This window comes from Hypanus sabinus, chromosome 23, assembly GCF_030144855.1.
Source record: "Hypanus sabinus isolate sHypSab1 chromosome 23, sHypSab1.hap1, whole genome shotgun sequence".
Taxonomy (NCBI): Eukaryota; Metazoa; Chordata; class Chondrichthyes; order Myliobatiformes; family Dasyatidae; genus Hypanus; species Hypanus sabinus.
In genome coordinates, this window is record NC_082728.1 from 24,033,405 (window position 1) to 24,052,197 (window position 18,793).

The following is an 18,793-nucleotide window of genomic DNA, read 5'->3' on the forward strand; positions in this document are numbered from 1 at the left end:
AGACAGCATGGAATTGGCTGTACCTGAAAGCTCTCTTCCTTGCCCCAGAACTTTTACCTCCTGCAACAGTCTACTATTGGAATTCTCAGACACAGGGATTCTGTATTAAATGCACAGGAAAAAAATAGTCTGTCCTAAACAGTGCATGTGCAGCAAGTTCAGAGATGCTTGCTTATTCCTTCTGCTGAACTGAACTAAACCTTGGACAGACCAGCAAGAGTGCTCCATCTCATCCATGTGGCTCTGATTGAATAGCTATCCTCACAATAAGCACACCTGTCATGGAGAGAAAGGCTTCTTAAAAATATTGTTAGCTTTTGTCCAAAGCTCCAGCCTCAAGTCACAATCAAAGCCTCTCCTTACTCAATGTATTTTCTCCAATAGACTTACTCTCTCTCAAAAGTTGTTTCTCTCTGACCCCTAGCACAGATCTCCTCACACCAGACACTGTTTTTGTTATTAATTCTTTATAAAATTATAGTTAAAAACAATTCCTGGAAACATTCAAAAGTTGAAAAGAAGTTAATATTTCAAGACATTAACTCTTTTTTCTCTCTCCCAAATGCAGCCTGAGCCAGTTTCCAGAATTTTCTACATGATTTTGGATGTCTATCGACAGCAGTACTTTAATTTTGTAGCATCTACATTTGCATATATATTGTATGTACATTATTACTTCACTGATATTCTAAATTTGATTGGTTATTTGTCCCTCATACCCCTACCCATCTCTCAGTTCCTTTCTGAACATGTAGAGGAAATTATTTAGCGTTGGCTAGTAGCATTGAATGTGAAAATGTATTTAATGGCAGTTGTACTGAGCTTGAGAGCTGGTTGTGGAATTGAAGGGAGTGGAACAAGAACCAGATGGAGAGGGTCCTGAGGAGGTTCACGAGAATGACCTTGGTAATAGAAGGGTTAATGAACTCGTCAGTCTTGAAGAATGAAGAGGATCTCAATGAAACCTATCAAATATTGAAAGGCCTAGAGAGAGCATAATAGATGTTTCCTGTAGTGGGGGTAGGACGAGAGGACACAACTTCAGAATACAGGGATGTCCCTTTAGAACTGAAAGGAGGAGAATTTTTTTTTTTTTTAAAAAAAGGAACAGCGGGTGGTGAATCTGTGGATTTCATTGCCACAGATGGCTGTGGAGTCCAAGTCATTGGCTATATTGAAGGTGGAAGTTTATATATGTTCTTGTTTATAAAGGTGTAAAATGTTACAGGGAAAAGGCAAGAGAATGGGTTTGAGAGCAATGAGAGCAGAGTCAATGGGCAAAGTGGCCTAATTCTGCTTCTGCTCACATGAATTTAATAATAGTAAACAAAGATAAAATTCTTCCCCATCATGTTTCCAATTGATATTTGAAGGTTGTTGTCAATTCTCTTTTACCATCTTTTATTTTAAATCCAGTATGACTGACAGAATGCATTTCACAGTTGAGATGCCTGTGGTGTCATTTAACAGAGTTGAATTATGTTGCAAGATCTGTCCTTCAGGTAATTGGAATGCTACATCTGTACTGGATTGAAATTAGAAAGGGAATTAAAGTTTTCAAATTAAGATAGAAAACAAATTTAAAAACTAGTGTGACATAATTATAAAGCACATTAGAAACAGTGATAAATGCTCTGAAATAGTCTGCGAGGGTCGAAGAAACTGCTGGCTCTTGTTCTTGACTTTTGCACAGAATAAATGACATTGTACAAGTTTAACAGCTAATATATCTACTCTCTATACATTCTAAGTTGTATGTACTGTTTACATTGAAGAGCATTTAGCAACTGGGACTTCACCAAGATTCCCAAAATAACGTGACTAGTTCATGTTTGCTATAAATTCTGAATTATTAAGACATTTCATTACTAGGTTGATTGCCTGAGTTTGAGTGTATTAAGAAATTAATGCTCAGACATTAAACCTGATCAATAATAAGCAATCCATTGGAACTCCAACTGATATTAGTGAAATTTTTTCATACCTACCTTTGATTCCACGTTCCATTCAGTAAATTCATTATTTGGGCTAGAAAAGAAAATGACCTTTATTACGTGAAAGCATTTTCTCCCATGCACTTTTTACATTTGGCAAACTGAGAAGTTTATTTGTCTGCTTTGAGTTTCATAGTTTTCAGCAGCTATTTATTTTCTTTTATAGCATATAGCATGAGCCTGCACTGCCCATTAAACCCACGTGACTAATTAACCTCCCAACCCGTACATCTTTCGATTGCAGACGGAAACTGGGGCATCTAGCGAAAACCCACGTGGTCACGGGGAGAACATTACAGACAGCAGTGGAATTGAACCCGGGTCGCTAGCACTGTAATAGCATTTAGTCCAAATGCTACGCTCCAACAAAGGGAGGAACGCTGTACACTCCAATGGTTATTAGAGCTGGAAAGTCCCTCTGCAGACGGCGTGTGAAGGGAGGACTTGCATCACATCCGCAGCACACTTGAAAAACACATATCTTAATTACTTTTGAAGTGCGATCATTCCTATGGGCAATTAACAGGCACAAATTTGTTTACAGCAGGATTCTGCAGTGAACAAATGAGATAAATGAACCATGCTTTCTGGCTCAGGAAAGCCAGTGGTAGGCACTGTGGGAATCAGGAAGAAAGGACAACATGAATTGCATAAAGTAATGATTGCACAAAGCAAGGAGCCTATAGGCAAATTGCTAATGTGTGTTTTCTTCTTTATGCCTCCAAGTCTCAATTATTTCTCTGTATTAAATGGAGACATTGCAGGGCACCTGACTGATCTTATACTCCGTGCCATGTGGGAACTCCAAGATGCTTCTCATACCCTGAAGGAGCTCGAGCTCCAGATTTCTGAGCTTAGTAACGATGTGTCCATGATCCTGAGACCTTTTTGGTTAGCAAACAAGGACTATACGGCCAGGTAAGGGGAGTAGGTGATAGCTGAACACAATCAGTGGAGGATTTCCCCAAAGGCATCTTACGCTCCAACAGGACCTGTGCTCTGAATACTGGTGAGCTTCAGACTCTCGTCTGGATGCAGTAAGTAGCTCAGAGCTGTAATGACAGGCAAGCATCAAAGGGCATCAATACTTGGAGAGCTTGGCAGTGTTTCTGCTGCTGAAAAGGCTCAGTGAGGCCTTTGGCAAGGTCCCACGTGGAAACTAGCCCAAAAGCCTGGGGCTGATGGGTTCTGGGCTAAGTTGGCAAATTAGATTTGCAATAAGCGGGTGATGATAGAGGGTTGGTTTCATGAATGGATGCCTGCTGGGATCATCACTGGGAGCCCTGTATTCCTAATAAATGTGAATGATTTTGTTGTGGATATTGGTGGCATGATCAGTTGACTGCTGGAGTTGTTGGCAGTAGGGAGGTTAGTTATAGACTGCAAGGTGACAATGCATGAGCTGGTGAAACGGATTGAGAAATGGCAGATAGCTTGATCTTGATAAATGTGAGCAATTTATTTCGGGAGTACTAATAAGTCTAGGGCTCACCTTGAATGGTAAGGTCGAAGGGAGAATCAACAAACAGAGGGATCTAGCTGTACAAGTCTGCAGATCTCTGAAGGCAGCAACACAGGTAGATAAGATGGCCAAGAAAGACTATGGGATATTGGCCTTCATTAATCAGGGCACTAAATAACAGGGCAATATTTAGTGCCCTGATTAATAGGAGGTAATGTCTCAAACTTATAAAAGATTGATCAGACCTCAGCTGGGAGTATTGTGTACTTGATATTCATATAACATATATTATAATAGGTCGACATATAATAGGAAAGACATGATAGCACTGGAAAGGATGCAGAGAGTGTTCACCAGAAAGCAGATAGCAAAGGAATTTAGCAGTGGTTAAAGAATCTAATGTAGTGCACATTAGACACTTGCAAGTGTGTTAGGGTTAGTACTAACATGGCCTATTGAAGGGTAGAGATGGAACTTCAAACATCTACTTGAAGGGAAATTATTGCTGGAGTGATGGGGAGGGAGAAATCAGAAGTAAATGATAAGGGTCTAGAGCAAATTTGGCCAAACGAAGTAGATCCAGGGATGTCCTCCATTCCCTCCATCTTTCTGCCGCCTTAATAGGAAAATGGTTCCTCTTGTCCTCACCTACCGCCCATGAATCTTCATGTCCAGCGCAGCATCTCCTGCAACTTCTGCCATATTCAATGGGACCCAACCACATGTCTACCTCTCCCCCCCACTCCCTACATGACATCCTTGTCCATTCTTCCCTCCTTACTTATCTCCCTCCTGATACTTATCCCCGCAAGTGGAAGAAGTGCTACTCTTGCCCATTCACCTCCTCGCTCACCTCTATTCAGGCCCCCAAAGAGTCCTTCCAGGTGAGGCAACATTTCACCTACAGATCTATCAGGGCTGTCTGCTGTGTCCAGTGCTCCTGATGTGGCCTCCTCTATATTAGTGAGACCTGATGTAGATTGGGGAACTACTTTGTTGAGCACTTTAGCTCCATCTGCAAAAAGCACAACTTCCCGTTGACCAACTATTTCCAATCCCCATTCCAACATGTTGGTCCATGGCAACACCTTATATTACATCAAGGTAGTCTCCAACCTGATGGTATGAATATCGATTTCTCCAGCTTCTGATATTTTTTCCTCTCTGCCTTCCCTCTTCTTTATCTCCCCACTTTGACCTCTCACCTCACCTGCCTATCACCTCCCCCTTGTGCCCCTTCACTTTTCTTTTCTTCTATGGTCCACTCTTCTCTCCTTTCCAATTCCTTCTCTAGCCCTTTCCTTTTCCTCCTATTACCTCCCAGCTTCTTACTTCACCCTTCCCTCATCTACCTGGCCTTGCCTACCACCTTCTAGCTTGTACTCCTTCTCCTTCCCCCCCTAACTTTACTTTTTCCATCTTCCCCCTTTTCTCCCCAATCCTGATGAAGAGTTTCAGCCCGAAACATCAACTGTTTCCACTTCCATGGAAGCTGCCTGACCTGCTGAGTTCATCCAGCATTGTGTGTATAAATACAGGGTTAGGACTTATAAATCCAGGACCAACACAATATCAAGGACTATACAAAGTGTAAGAGAGAAGAAAAGCTGACAAAAAATATAAAAACCTCAGTTTTGCAGTAAATTTTAAGGATAAAATCGCAGGGATTAAAGTGAAAAGCAAAACATGGCATTAAAATGGGACAAGGGAGATAAAGACCATGCATATTTAAAGGCAGAGTAAGGTGAATAAATTATCACAAAAATAAATGGGGCATGGAAGCAAATGTACTTATGGTTTTATATTCATACCTTCGCAAGCTTTTACAAAGTAGAGCCGATGGTCAGGAAGACTGGTTTCATAGGAATTAAAGAACATTGTGAATATATAAGGCACTTAATGTCTATGAAAATAGGTAAATGACAGAGCAAGTATATAGCAGGCTGGAAAGAGAAGCAAATGATGAAACAGCTGAAGCCCAGCCTGCATTTCCTGATCATTTCTGGCTACAATGGCGATGCCTGAAGGCTACATGTTAATTGTTTGAAGTGAGAAAGGATCAGACGAAGTAATTAAAGACGATTCAACCTATTGGAACAAGTTCTAAGCAATATTATTAATCGTTTAGAGCAGTACAGATTAATCAAAGAGTTACTTAAGAAAGATCATAGCTGATTAATATTTTCTCTCTTAATACACAAGGAGGCCATTTAGTCCATCTGATCCATGTCTGTCCCCAGATGCACAACCCTATCACCACCACCTTAATCTTCTGCAGTTCTCTATCTTGCTTTCTCTCAAATCTATCAACGCTCTATTGATTATTTTTGTGATTTACCTATATCAATAGGTCTTTTACAACAGTCACTTAACAACCAGCTTATTTTTGGGCTTTGGGACTGAACTGGAACAGCTGGTGGAAAGACAGAGTTGCAGGTAGAAAGTGCAAATTCCACTCAGGCTCCCAGGATCAGGGTTGAACCAACAGTGCCAGAGTTGTTGGGTGGCAGTGCCAACTGGTGTGCATTGTGTGCCCAAACAGTAGTCTAGGATATTTGATGAAATCTCCATGGATATTAGCAGGACCTTTGTCAATGCCCAATTAACAGACTGCTCAGAATTGTTTACTCTTTTCCACAGTTTCTGCTGCATTGTGTGTGCATTGTTTGGATTTCCAAAATCTGCAGATTTTCTCTTGTTTGAGTTTGATTGGAAACTACATTCAGTTACAGGATGGAAGTCACTTATATTTAAGTGCAAGTCCACAGATGGCTTAAAATGGCTGGATTGGCAGATGGTTGTTGTGGCACAGGCCCTTCATTGACCAGGGTATAAACTACTGCAGCTGTATTGCAATGTGACGTTAAAACAGCTGAAAGCATTGATTTGGTCTCAACTGTAGGAATAAATAGGGTTACGATTGTCATAAAGCAGGGAGAATGTGACTACACCAGTGGTAGCAGAGAGTTACCCAAGATGAATCAGGTTAAAGGAATTTTTAGTAATGAGGAAAGTTAATTCTGCAAATTCTGTTTGGAAATAGATTCATTTTTGAAAGGAAATTTATCTGAGGTGCAGGAAGTTATCAGTTTCAGTAGAGTGGATATAAAGCAGCCCTTTCCTTTTATTACTTTAGATTGAAAGTTAAATTGTGAAAAGATTAATGGACACTTGAGTAGAACTTTTTGTTGCCCAGAAGCTTCTTGCCTGAATGGCAGGAACCATTACTTCAAGGACGTGCTGTGCTGCTATCAAGAATTCTACAGTGGAATGAGGCAGGATTGCTCTTACTCATCTGGTATGGACACAATAGGCCAAATAATCTCCTGTGCTCTCATTTTAAACAACACCAAGAGGGAGGACTCCCTGATTTAAAATGTCATGGAACCTGACATGAAACAAGACAGCGCTATAGTTCAACATATCAATTGAAGAACAGCATTTCCAGCAATGAAACCCACTTGCATCACTGCTGTCCTGAAGCGGTATCTTGACTAATGAAGTGGCAATGGAAGCTGTGATTACTTCGAGCATCTGTGAGTGTTGCTCATGAACTTAGAAGATGTCTCCATTATATACTTAGTATTTTTAAATTAATGTTACCTGAAATTCAACAGCTTTCCTACATGGTCTCATATAATCTGGAATACTTGACCTTAATTTTCCAGCAGATGGCAGAAGAAAGCGTGGGTTATATATCCACTGAAGCCTGCACTTTCTCTGAGCACATCTGCAGGGAGCATTTCCACAGGAAAGCATTAATCAGTCATCAAGGACCTCCATCATCCGGGCCATGTTCTCTTCTCACTGTTTCCAACAGGCAAGAGGTACAGGAATGTTAGGTCTCACCACCAGGTCCAGGAACAGTTATTATACTTCAACCATCAGGCTCCTGATCCAGTGTGGATAACCACACTCAATTCAACTCTGATATGATTGCACAACCGATGGGCTCACTTTTAAGTACAGTACTCAGCAACTCATATTCTCAGTATTAATTTACTACTTTTTTTGTATTTGCTCTGTTTATCTTTCACATATTGGTTGTTTGTCAGTCTCTGTGTAGTGTTTCATTGATTCTGTTGTATTCCATTGTTCCACTGTGAATGCCTGCAAGGAAATGAATCTCAAGGTAGTATATTCTGACATATACATATGCTGATACTGAATTTACTTTTCTTTTCAATAAAGTCACAGCTGATCCTGTGCTTCGTCCAGTTTTTCTCTTCACCATTGCTTGATTCCCTCCAAGAGGACCACACCTTGCCTTGGTTCAGAGGCTTATGTACCTCAATGACCCAGAGAGCTATGTTGGCTGGAGTCAGGGCTTTATGCTTTGAGTCTTGGTAGGGTCACCCATGCCGAGCAGGTCAAAGGGTAGAAGCCAGACTAAGAATGGTCCACTGGTCCTCCAGGTTCAGGGGTTCAGCTCAGGGCTAACAACACTGTTTAGTAAAAGAAAATTGTTGCGGAAATAGCAAAGAATCCTTCTACATCTGATTGTGATGATATTCCTGAGTCTCAGCTGGAGACTTGTATGACTGTCAGAAGTGAAAACCAAGAGGAAATTACTGGCATGATGAAGGAAGCCCTGAACACCACCAGAGATGAAAGGGCTTCATTGCTGCCTTCATAACCAGTGGCATTGCAAGAAGTAGGTAATTGCTTGATTCCCTAATGCCCAAAAATCTGTCCCATCACCTTCAAACACACTTCAGCTATCTAGAAATTTCAAAATGTACAACCTTCTCCAGAGAATTTGTTCTTCATCTTTGCCCAAAATGGCTGAACTATTATACTGAAATTATTTTATATGGTTCTAGATTCTCCAACTAGAGGAAACTGCTTCTTATTCATCAATCTATTAAGCCTCTTAATAATTCTATATGTCTCAAAAGTATCAGATTTTATCTGGTGAATTTAGGTCAATTTTATTCACTCTTTTCTCTATGCAGGAATAAATATAGGGGATCTATCACTGATTCAAAGGCGAGGATATCTTGGACAAAGATGAACATTGCACAGAGTACTCCAGAGAGAAGTCTAACAAAGCGCTGCCTAATCTCAAACTTCCTAACTCCTGTACTCCACTCCATTTGTAGTAAAGACAATCATACAATTTGATGTTTCAACAAGTCAAGCAGAACACTATTCAGTAGAGCTGTGTAATACCTACTGTGAAAATTTGCATTCCGTTCCTTCAGGGCAAAACCCAGCGAGATAATTAACACATATTACCTTCCTGGTGTGTTTATTTTTGCACAGAGGGCCTGTCACAGAGAACAAAATGTAGAAAGATATGGATTTATTGTGAGTTCTCATTACTTCTATAAAATTTAAATTTAACACATGCACCAATTGACAAAGTTAATATATCAATTCCCATTTATCACTTTAAAGAAAAGCACATTTAATTAAGCCCACATCTGAATATGTACACATCATCTCTTGCTTTACTTCAATGTGTATTGAATAAGCTTGTTGATATACAGATGGCAAGCTATTTACTGAAACCAAGCCAAAATACCTGTCCTGTTCGAAGTTAGTCCAAGAGCTATGTAGTTCAACCATTCAACTCTGACTGATAGACTTTCTCTTTGTTTCTCAGAGAATTTACAAACAGGAAACCAGACCAATCACTGACTGCAACAAACTTCATATAATGTAATGGGAATCAATTGAAATAAAAAGGAGCAAATTAAATTCAAGTTATTTTTTGTTCACATTCACAATGAATAATAAAGAGCAGATGTAAAACTAATGGGCAAAGGAAAAAGGGCATCAGCTGTCCATCAGATCTGGTTGTGGAAGAACCACTTCAGCAGGAAAGTAATCTCAGGAAAGAAGCAGGAAATTCAGGAATCACATGACTGCAAAAGGCAGGAGGGCACTTTACTGATGTTAGAGAAACCTGTAGCTCTGTTTGCCCAATTAAAGCAGCCCATTTTCATAGCTGCTGGTTGAACACCTGGCACCTATTTGCAGATGCAACCAATTGCAGAGGACTGCAGCCCATAGCTATTGCAGACTCAAAGAAGTACAGTGCCTATAAAAGGTATTCACCCCCCTCAAAGATTTCATGCTTTATTGTTTTACAACATTGAATCACAGTGGATTTATTTTGGCTTTTTTGACACTGATCAACAGAAAAATACTCTTTCGTGTCAAAGTAAAAATGGATCTTGACAAAGTGATCTAAATTTATTACACACAAAGACACAAAATAATTGATTGCATAAATATTCACCTGGTTCAAGTCAGTATTTAATGGGTGCATCTTTGGCAGCAATTATAGCCTTGAGTCTGTGTGGATAGGCCTCCATCAGCTTTGCACATCTGGACACTGCAGTTTTTCCCCCATTTTTCTTTACAAATCTGCTCAAGCTCTGTCAAATTGCATGGGGATCATGAGTGAACTGCCCTTTTCAAGCCACAAATTCTCAATTGGATTGAGGTCTGGACTCTGACTTGGCCACTCCAGTACATTAACTTAGCTGTTTTTAAGCTATTCCTGTGTAGCTTTGGCTTTATGCTTTGGGGGTCATCGTCTTGCTAGAAAACAAATTTCTCCCAAGTCACAGTTCTCTTGCAGACGGCATCAGGTTTTCCTCCAGGATTTCCCTGTATTTTGCTGCATCCATTTTACCCTCTATCTTCACAAGCTTTCCAGGGCCTGCTGCAGTGAAGCATCCCCAAAGCGTGATGCACCCATCACCATACTTCACAGTAGGGATGATGTGTTTTTGATGATGTGTGGTGTTTGGTTTACGCCAAACATAGTGTTTAGTCTGATGGCCAAAAAGCTCAATTTTGGTTTCATCAGACCATAGAACCTTCTTCCAGCTGACTTTAGAGTCTCCCACACGCCTTTTGGCAAACTCTAGCCGAGAAGCCGTGTGAGTTTTTTTTTCAATAGTAGTTTTCTCTTTGGCACTCTCCCATAAAGCTGTGACTGGTGAAGCACCCAGGAAAGTTGTTGTATGCACAGTCTCTCCCACCTCATTCACTGAAACCTGTAACTCCTCCAGAGCTGACATTGGTCTCTTGGTGTCCTCCCTCACTAGTCCTCTTCTTGCACGGTCACTCAGTTTTTGAGGACAGCCTGCTCCAGGCAGATTTACAGCTGTGTCATATTCTTTCCATTGCTTGGTGATTGACTTAACTGTACTACAAAGGATATTCAGTGACTTGGAAATTTTCTTGTATCCATCCCCTGACTTGTGCGTTTCAATAACCTTTACGTGGAGTTGCTTGGGGTGTTCTTTTGTCTTCATGGTGTAGTTTTTGCCAGGATGCTGACTCACCAGCGGTTGGACCTTCCAGACACAGGTGTATTTTTACTACAATCAATTGAAACACCTTGACTGTACACCGTGATCTCCATTTAACTAACTATGTGATTTCTAAAACCAATCGGCTGCACCAGTGATGATTTGGTGTGTCATATTAAAGAACAGGGTGAATACTTGTGTGATCAATTATTTTGTGTTTTCTATTTGTGATTAATTTAGATCACTTTGTAGATATCTGTTTTCACGTTGATGCGAAAGAGTCTTTTTTTTCTGTTGACCAGTGTCAAAAAGAGAAATTACGATTCAATGTTGTAAAACAATAAACCATGAAAAGTTCTGGGGGGGGGGGGAGGTGAATACTTTTTACAGGAACTGTGCACCCAATGTGTACTCAGAATACTAATGAAGATAATGATGATATCAAGGGATGTATATTAAGTAGTATAAAGTAAAAAAAAATGAGAGTGATATACAAGGCCAATGATACACTCCAGTATATGTGCTGGCACTTTAAATTTACTGCAGTCTAAATTAGGATCTGAACTCTTCCATGTTCAGTATTTTAGATTGCTAGTCTCACTTCCATACTGCCACATACAGTTTCTTGCATTTGACAAATAGACCAAATAATAATAGACATTCAGAATAAAAAAATTCAGCAGTGCTAATGCAAAGAAAAAATTAGAAATACCTCGTGAAATTTTTCAACAGATACAGTATTATGATTCATGTTTTGCTGACTGTGGCTCAAAACTCAATTCCTTATTGCTTCACAGTTCCTATTGGATTTGAAAGACCAAATTAGCCAGCCACGAGAGCCCTGAACCCATCTACAAGGACCTTCAGTAGTGGGAGGGTCAGGTATGATGTTGTTCGGTTTCAAACTACAGAAGGAACCTTTGATAAATTCAGAATTCCCACCTTCCGCTTTGCCTTTTATCAAAGACACGAAAGTTTTTCTAACATTGCTTAAAATATTTAAAAGCTTAAGATATTTAATCTTCAAACATTTCAACACTAAAGACCATAAGACCCAAGACAAAGGAGCAGAAGTCAGCCATTTGGCCTATTGAGTCTGCTCTGTCATTTTATCATGAGCTGATCCATTCTCCTATTTTGTCCCACACCCCCACCTTCTCACCATAACTTTTGATGCCCCGGCTACTCAGATACCTATGAATCTGTGCCTTATATATACCCAGTGACTTGGCCTCCACTGCCATCCGCGGAAACAAATTCCACAGATTCACCACCCTCCGGATAAAAAAAAAATTCTTCTCATCTCTGTTCTGAATGGGCACCCTTCAATAATTAAGTCATGCCCTCTTGTACTAGACTCCCCTACCATGGGAAACAACTTTGCCATATCCACTCTGTCCATGCCTTTTAACATTTGAAATGTTTCTATGTCCCCCTCACTCTTCTAAATTCCGAGGAGTACAGTCCAAGAGCGGTCAAGCATCTCTCCTATGTTAACCCTCTCATTCCTGGAATCATTCTAGTGAATCTTCTCTGAACCCTCTCCAAAGAAGACTGGAATATTTCTTGGTATTAAAGCGTCCATTGAAATAAATTGGCTTGGGTCCCCCAACAAGTTTAACCTGGCTCAGGGTCTATGAGGTAAGTATACAACCCAAGCTTTAGGGAGTCTCAGCAACATCATAATCCACTGATAGATACCGTGCAAATGTATAATAGTTTGGATATGACCTGATGTGGCATGATTTCTAATCTCAATAACTCTGACTTTTATCTGTGTTGGATTAGGAAACTAACTGATAACTGGATTTCAACTCGAGCAGTGTCAAAAGAGAATTTTCCATGAAGCTAACCCATGAATTTGTCAGTAGGAACACTCTCAGAACATTAATTGTGAACAGCTCTTGTAAAAAGTCAGAATGACCTGAGGCATCAAATAGTTATGCTTCATTGAATGTCATTTGACTATGCAGCTACTGATCTGGTATAATAAATTCTTAACAAATAGTAGGTGATAACATTATTCCTCTGTCCTGTTACCTTTGTTACTCTATTGCATGTATTTGTAACCAATTTTATCACAACCTTCTTTTTATGGCAATTGAACTCCAGGGTGGCATTGTTAGCTCATTTAGATAAATATTCCAATTCTACAAGTTTGTTTTACTGAGAATCAAAATAAAATAACTAAAATGGTTCATTTTGCTGTATCTCTGGAATTGAGATCAAAAGCAGAACAGGAAGAGAAGAAACCCTCTCTGATTGATCTGCTATTAAGTTCTGATTATATTGTGTGTTTGTTCAATTTCTTAAAGGAAAATAGTTTTTGCAAGCTTATGGCTCTTACAAAGAATATATTTGAATTCTTTCTGTCAGGAACATATCAAGGAATGTATATTGCTTATAAAGGAAGGCAAAGTGATTACTGTACCATTTTTGCAGAATCCCTGCTCATACCATGGACAGTCTTGAGTTTTCATTTTCACGTCAATGTGCAGGAAAGAGCACTCTTTCTTACTGCATTCCCCTGCAAAACAATGAAGTTAGGGAAGCAGAATCTAACATTCAACAGTAAATGCTGAAAATGCACAGCAGTTAAGACAGCATCGATGGATGGAATTAACATCGTAGATCAGTGACTTTTTAAAAATCAGATCTCATCTGATGGTTACAGAGACAAAATGGATTGCGATTTCAACTCCCAGTATATTTTGGTCCTAATTTTAGCCAAGCTCAAGAAATACTAGAAGAATGAAGATGTGTTAACCGTAGATATGAATTGCTTCAATAAGCATGTTGCTGTTCAGTTTTAAAGAGAAGTAACAAAGTTGGTGGCATTGACATTTCATTTTTTTATCCAGATGATTTTGTTTTAATTTAAAATACAATGTTCTGTACTTTGCCAGTACAACTAATGAGACTCTTAAGAATGCCTCTAACAAAAAACTACGTGATTTAATACAAACACAGAAAAGTCTGCAGATAACGGAAATCCAATGCAGTGCACACAAGATGCTGCTGCCTGACCTGCTGAGTTCCTCCAGCATTTTGTGTGTGTGTTACATGATTTAACATGAACATTTCTACCTTGATATTTAAAACAGCTTAAGCTAATACAACTGGCTTTAAGTACCAATTGTAGAAATCTACATTCATATGTTTAATAATAAACCTTACCATATTTTGTATAGAAGTAGCACCGTGGCATTTTTGTCATGTCATATTCATGCAAAAATTCACACTGATCCCCTCTTTTGCACAGGCCTCGGAGCCAATGTTTGCACACAACAGACTTTTCACCGTGGCTATGACGAAAGGGGCACAAGTTTTCTGTAACAGTCAAAAAGGCTGGATTATTGACAACCACAGCATGCCTAAATTTTACAGGTCTTCTGTGGAACTGTGCAGACAGAAAACGAGAGGAAATTGAACCTGATTAAAACTGCATTGAGGCCATCACACAGGGGATGCCATAGGAATCCCATTCATAGGTAGTCTTGCTGCAAAAATGGAAGAAGATGCTCCAAAATGATCAAATGAATGGGGCCAAAACACCCTACTGTGCAGTTCTAAAATGCCAGCAACCTCTTCTTCAGGGGCCAGGTTGCATCAAAATACAGAAGTCGAAGAATGGTTGGAGAGTGGATGCTGACACATCTGACCTCCCACCCAACCACTAGACTCACCACCTAGATGGACTTTTCATCCATTCCTCAACATTAAACCTGTCATTGTGATGTAGGCTGTGTGATGGCATTTAGTTGATTGAGGTCACCAACCTGGATTAAAATTATAAACGCAAGCATGAGGAAATCTGCAGATGCTGCAAATTCAAGCAACACACACAAAATGCTGGTGGAACACAGCAGGCCAGGCAGCATCTATAGGGAGAAGCACTGTCGACGTTTTGGGCCGAGACCCTTCGTCAGGACAAATTATAAATATCAGTAATTTCAGCTCAAACTATGATTCACCTTTATGCTCTTAATTTATGGCATTTAAAATGCATTTATTTAAAAAAATAATTTAAATTCATCTTTAAATATCTCTGATAATCAGAAATAATTAAAAGATCTTTACTGGGAACTGCATATTTTAAGACCATAACAATGAACTGGATGTGGGATCTCAGAGTCAGCAGCCAAGGCCTAGTTACTATGTAGTTGGCTCCACCTCTTAGGATGACTGAGTTAAGACTGCGACTGACTGCTGTTGCATGGCCAAAAAAGTGGGGGAGAAAGATACCAATAGGGCTTGGGGGCAAGCTTGAGAAGAAACAGGAGATCAGTTTTGCTGGCCTATTAAATTCCATGTGTTGAAATAAGAATTAACATCTGCAGTCATTGTAAGGCAGCAGTCTTGGTCAACACTCTTATAATAAGGCATTCATCCTCCCTTTTGGGCTTAAGGATGACTTTCTACTACTTCAATGAGCTCTGAAGTGACTAAGTAGGCCAATCTGGGGATTACAATCTCTTCCATAGTTGTGATGGGTGGTAGATGGCAGAAAATGGGGATTAGGTTGGCTGCAGGTGTTTAGTTATGCTCTCTTTTCACTGTTACACAGTTCTGGTGATTGGCCCAAGGCTTTTAATACCACCCCTGCAGACAGTATTGATGTGTTTCCGGTGCCTTGAGGTGCCCACTGTAGAAAGCCCTGACCTTAGAAGCTTATGTGTCTATTTTTATTGTAGTGGCAAATCAATACATTACTTTGCAATGTTCAATGCTGCTTATTTTTCGTTTCCTCCTTAAACAATGCACGTGTGAGACATTGGAGGAGTTGTTATACTGGGCCCAGCGCCTTCATGATGTGACATTAGTACCGGAGATCGAAGGTCTATAAACTATATTCCTTGCCAAAGACCAGGCGCCAGCAATTCATTCAGTTCCGGCGTCATCTCTAAGGAGTCTGTACATCTTCTCCGGTTTCCTCTCATAGTCCAAAGAGGTACTGGTCAGTGGGTTTACTGGCCATTGTATATTGTCCTGTGATTAGGCTAGGGTTAAATCAGGGGTTGCTGGGCAGTGCAACTCAATGAGCAAAGTCCTCTACCAGTCTCCCCAAACGATTAAGATTCATGGTGAGACATTCATTGAACCAGCACAAATTAAGGGAAAAGATATTTGAAAGTAAAACTCATTGCACAAGCACAAAACTCATTGGCCATGATATATATTGTGAATTGCACAAAACAAACTCCCCATTTGTTGATTATAGTTAATTGGTCATCTTACACAGTAATGTTAGCCATTAAGGTTGGGTTTGAATACCTTTCTAGCTACTTTTTAAATGTATGTACAGCAAACTGTTGTGAAGGAACAAAAATCATCTGCATCCAACACACAACCTCCAAATGGGTACAAGCGTTCAGTTCTCACAAGCTCAGCATGTTCAGAACAAACAAAATTAACAATCTGCATATTCAACAGTGATTATCATTGCCAGGAATTGTTCATGCAGGCTCATGCTAATTATATTCCTACACAGAGTTTCAGAGTGCAAGTGATTGTTGAGGTGTAGACTTATTTATTGAAAAGTGGAGGCTGTGGAGGTTGATTCTTGATTGATCATGGCATGAAGGGATATAGGAGAAGAAAGGAGTTTAGGGCTGGAAGGGAAAATGGGTCAGCCATGAAGAAATGTTGGAGCAGACATGATGGGCCAAATGGCCTAATTCTATTCCTATGTCTTATGGAAAGTTAGTAAACTTCAGCAGCAACAGTGCAGGAAGATGCCACCAATCACTTAGCAGGGTTGGGCAATAAGAAAATGTAAAATTGCACCATTTAGAAAAATGAATTGAGTTATTATCAGAAAAATATGGGCCAAGATGGTTCAAATCTTGACTATGTCATATGACTCTAATGTAATATCAATTACACTGAATGAAAATGCAAAGTATTTTGCAATTATAGCCAATGTTTAAATAAAGTTTTGAACTGAACTTATTTATCATAAAAACAAGTCCATTACTTTAAAATTAGAATCCAAACATGGCCCAACTCTAACTCTAAACACTGCATGTATTATTTTTCACAGCTTGGAAATTTTATTTTTGGTTTTGCTTACCGATGTTAAGTATTCAAAATATTGCAAGCAACATGGCTAATGATATGCAAAATGGCTTAAAAAATTTAACCTAGTTCAGTTTTACATCAGGCATAGCATCAAGCAGCTTCAGATCACATGGGTCAATATTCACCTTACTTTCCCAAGGTAATATGCTAATGACAATGCTAGAGAGCATACCACACCTCAGGCAAAGTGTTTCCTTTCAAAACTTTACCACGCATAAAAACAATCTCACATTTCTATTTACAAATAAACAAGTCATGTTCTGGGGTTTAGTATTGATCAGTATCTTACCTTTTAAGCATTCACCTTTAATAAAAAACTCGCAAACTGCTGAAGCAGATTCTGCAGAAGAGAAAAAAAGCACACAACATTTGGTTCTGCTCTCTTATTAGGATCATCCAGCCTTTTGGTTAGACACTAAGCTTATTTATTCAGTTATGTATACCACTTTGTACTTCAGTTATTAGGTTTTTTTTTACAAGTTATCCATTATTCCCTGTATCCAACGGCAATAAACAATGCCATAATCTATAGCTTTTCCATTCACTGGATTACCAATGTAGCATCTTATCTATGAAGTGATCTGTAAATAAGTCATTGTGAACCCTCTGATTGCATAATGAAAACATTATAACTGCAGTCTGGGCATTTGAAAGCATCTAAGTGATGTTCCATTTACTTTGACTGAAATGCATCTCATTACGATTAGGAAAATGAATATTTTTATACTCTAAAGCACAAGCTAAGTACAAGAGTCTGATAAAGAACAAATCACAATATTCAATTGCAGATTTCAGGGGGACTAAACAAGGCAGATGCTTAGGAAGGCAGATGAACTGAATTGTGCCCTGACGTACTGTAGACATCTATGGCTTATTTCTTGCAAATTGAACTTGTGAAGCTTTGATGGGTTTACAGCTATCTAGATTTCGGCTTATCTATCCAGTCCACCAAGTGCTCAGCTGTTGAATCTCTATTTCTAATGGAGGACGGAAAAAAAGCATATGCACCTAAATGAGTCAAATGATTAAACAGCATACATTACTTATTACAAGATGATAAAACCACAGAAACAAAAATTAGTATTAAAAGACTCAACTTACAGGTGCTAGGGTTAGATAAGAAATAGGACAGTTACTACAAAAAAGGAGGAATAATGCTGTCAGCAAAACACAGAACCAATAGAAGGCTCACACCAATTTCAATTGGAACATTGTGGTTTAGTTTTATGGTGTCATTACAACATCATTTTCCATGGAAAACATCTGAAACTCATACTTCAAAGTATTGTGCGAAAAATGAATAATGGGACAAATGGATTATTTGTGGCATCATTTTCAGTAAGGGTTTAAGGCTTGAGAAATATTTCCTTGAACTACTCCAAAAAAATTAATTGTTTTCAGTGCAAGTTTAAATATTAACAAAATTGATAATAGGAACATTAGGAAATTAAATCAGTTTCAGCACATTTGGATTCAATTACTTTGGAGTAAATAAAATCCTTTTAAATCCCTAAAAATAACAATGAATCAAATAAAATCCTTTTAAAATCTCTAAAATAACAATGAATCATTGAAAAATGTACTTAATTTTAACCAGTTTTAGCTCTGCACTGTAATTTGTCCCTTACTGTCCATGCCAGAAAATGGCAAATCCAGAATCCCTCTTTGTTGCTCCAGAATATTCTCAAAATCAAACCTCATTGTTTGCAGGCCAGCTATCAACTCCTGCATTTTTCAGTAAGAAAAAAATCCACGTTTTTTTTTGGTTAGGTGAAGAAAGCAACCCTACTCCTTCGCAACCTTTACAACCACACCAGTGACCAAGGAACATTGGGACTTAAAAAAAATCCTTTAAAATTATTTTTTCTAATAAGACACAGATTAAAGTACAAATACACATCAGCTGAGTGCCAGTTTAACTGAATTGCTTGCAGGTTTGTTGTAGTCACATGCCCTGATTCAATAGTTGCTGATACTTAATTAGT

The 18,793-nt window shown here is 39.1% G+C and overlaps 1 protein-coding gene across 1 annotated transcript; it reads right to left on the bottom strand.

The window, feature by feature from the left end:
• Positions 1–8,628: 8,628 nt before the first annotated feature.
• Positions 8,629–18,539, bottom strand: LOC132380344 (cleavage and polyadenylation specificity factor subunit 4-like). Its single transcript, XM_059949091.1, has 5 exons — positions 18,437–18,539; positions 17,098–17,148; positions 13,905–14,057; positions 13,159–13,254; positions 8,629–8,726 (listed from the first exon to the last, which is right to left on the bottom strand). Exons 1-5 carry the CDS (start codon positions 18,537–18,539, stop codon positions 8,629–8,631), a joined length of 501 nt encoding a protein of 166 aa, XP_059805074.1.
• Between the last annotated feature and the right edge of the window lie 254 nt (positions 18,540–18,793).

Excerpts from the sequence above, each read along its gene's own strand:
- LOC132380344 (XM_059949091.1), bottom strand. The coding sequence starts at position 18,539 with ATGCAGGAGTTGATAGCTGGCCTGCAAACAATGAGGTTTGATTTTGAG. Across the intron at positions 17,149-18,436 it reads GCCATTTTCTGGCATGGACA|AATCTGCTTCAGCAGTTTGC; the intron begins GTAAGGGACAAA and ends TCTCTTCTGCAG. Across the intron at positions 14,058-17,097 it reads TAAAGGTGAATGCTTAAAAG|AAAACTTGTGCCCCTTTCGT; the intron begins GTAAGATACTGA and ends TGACTGTTACAG.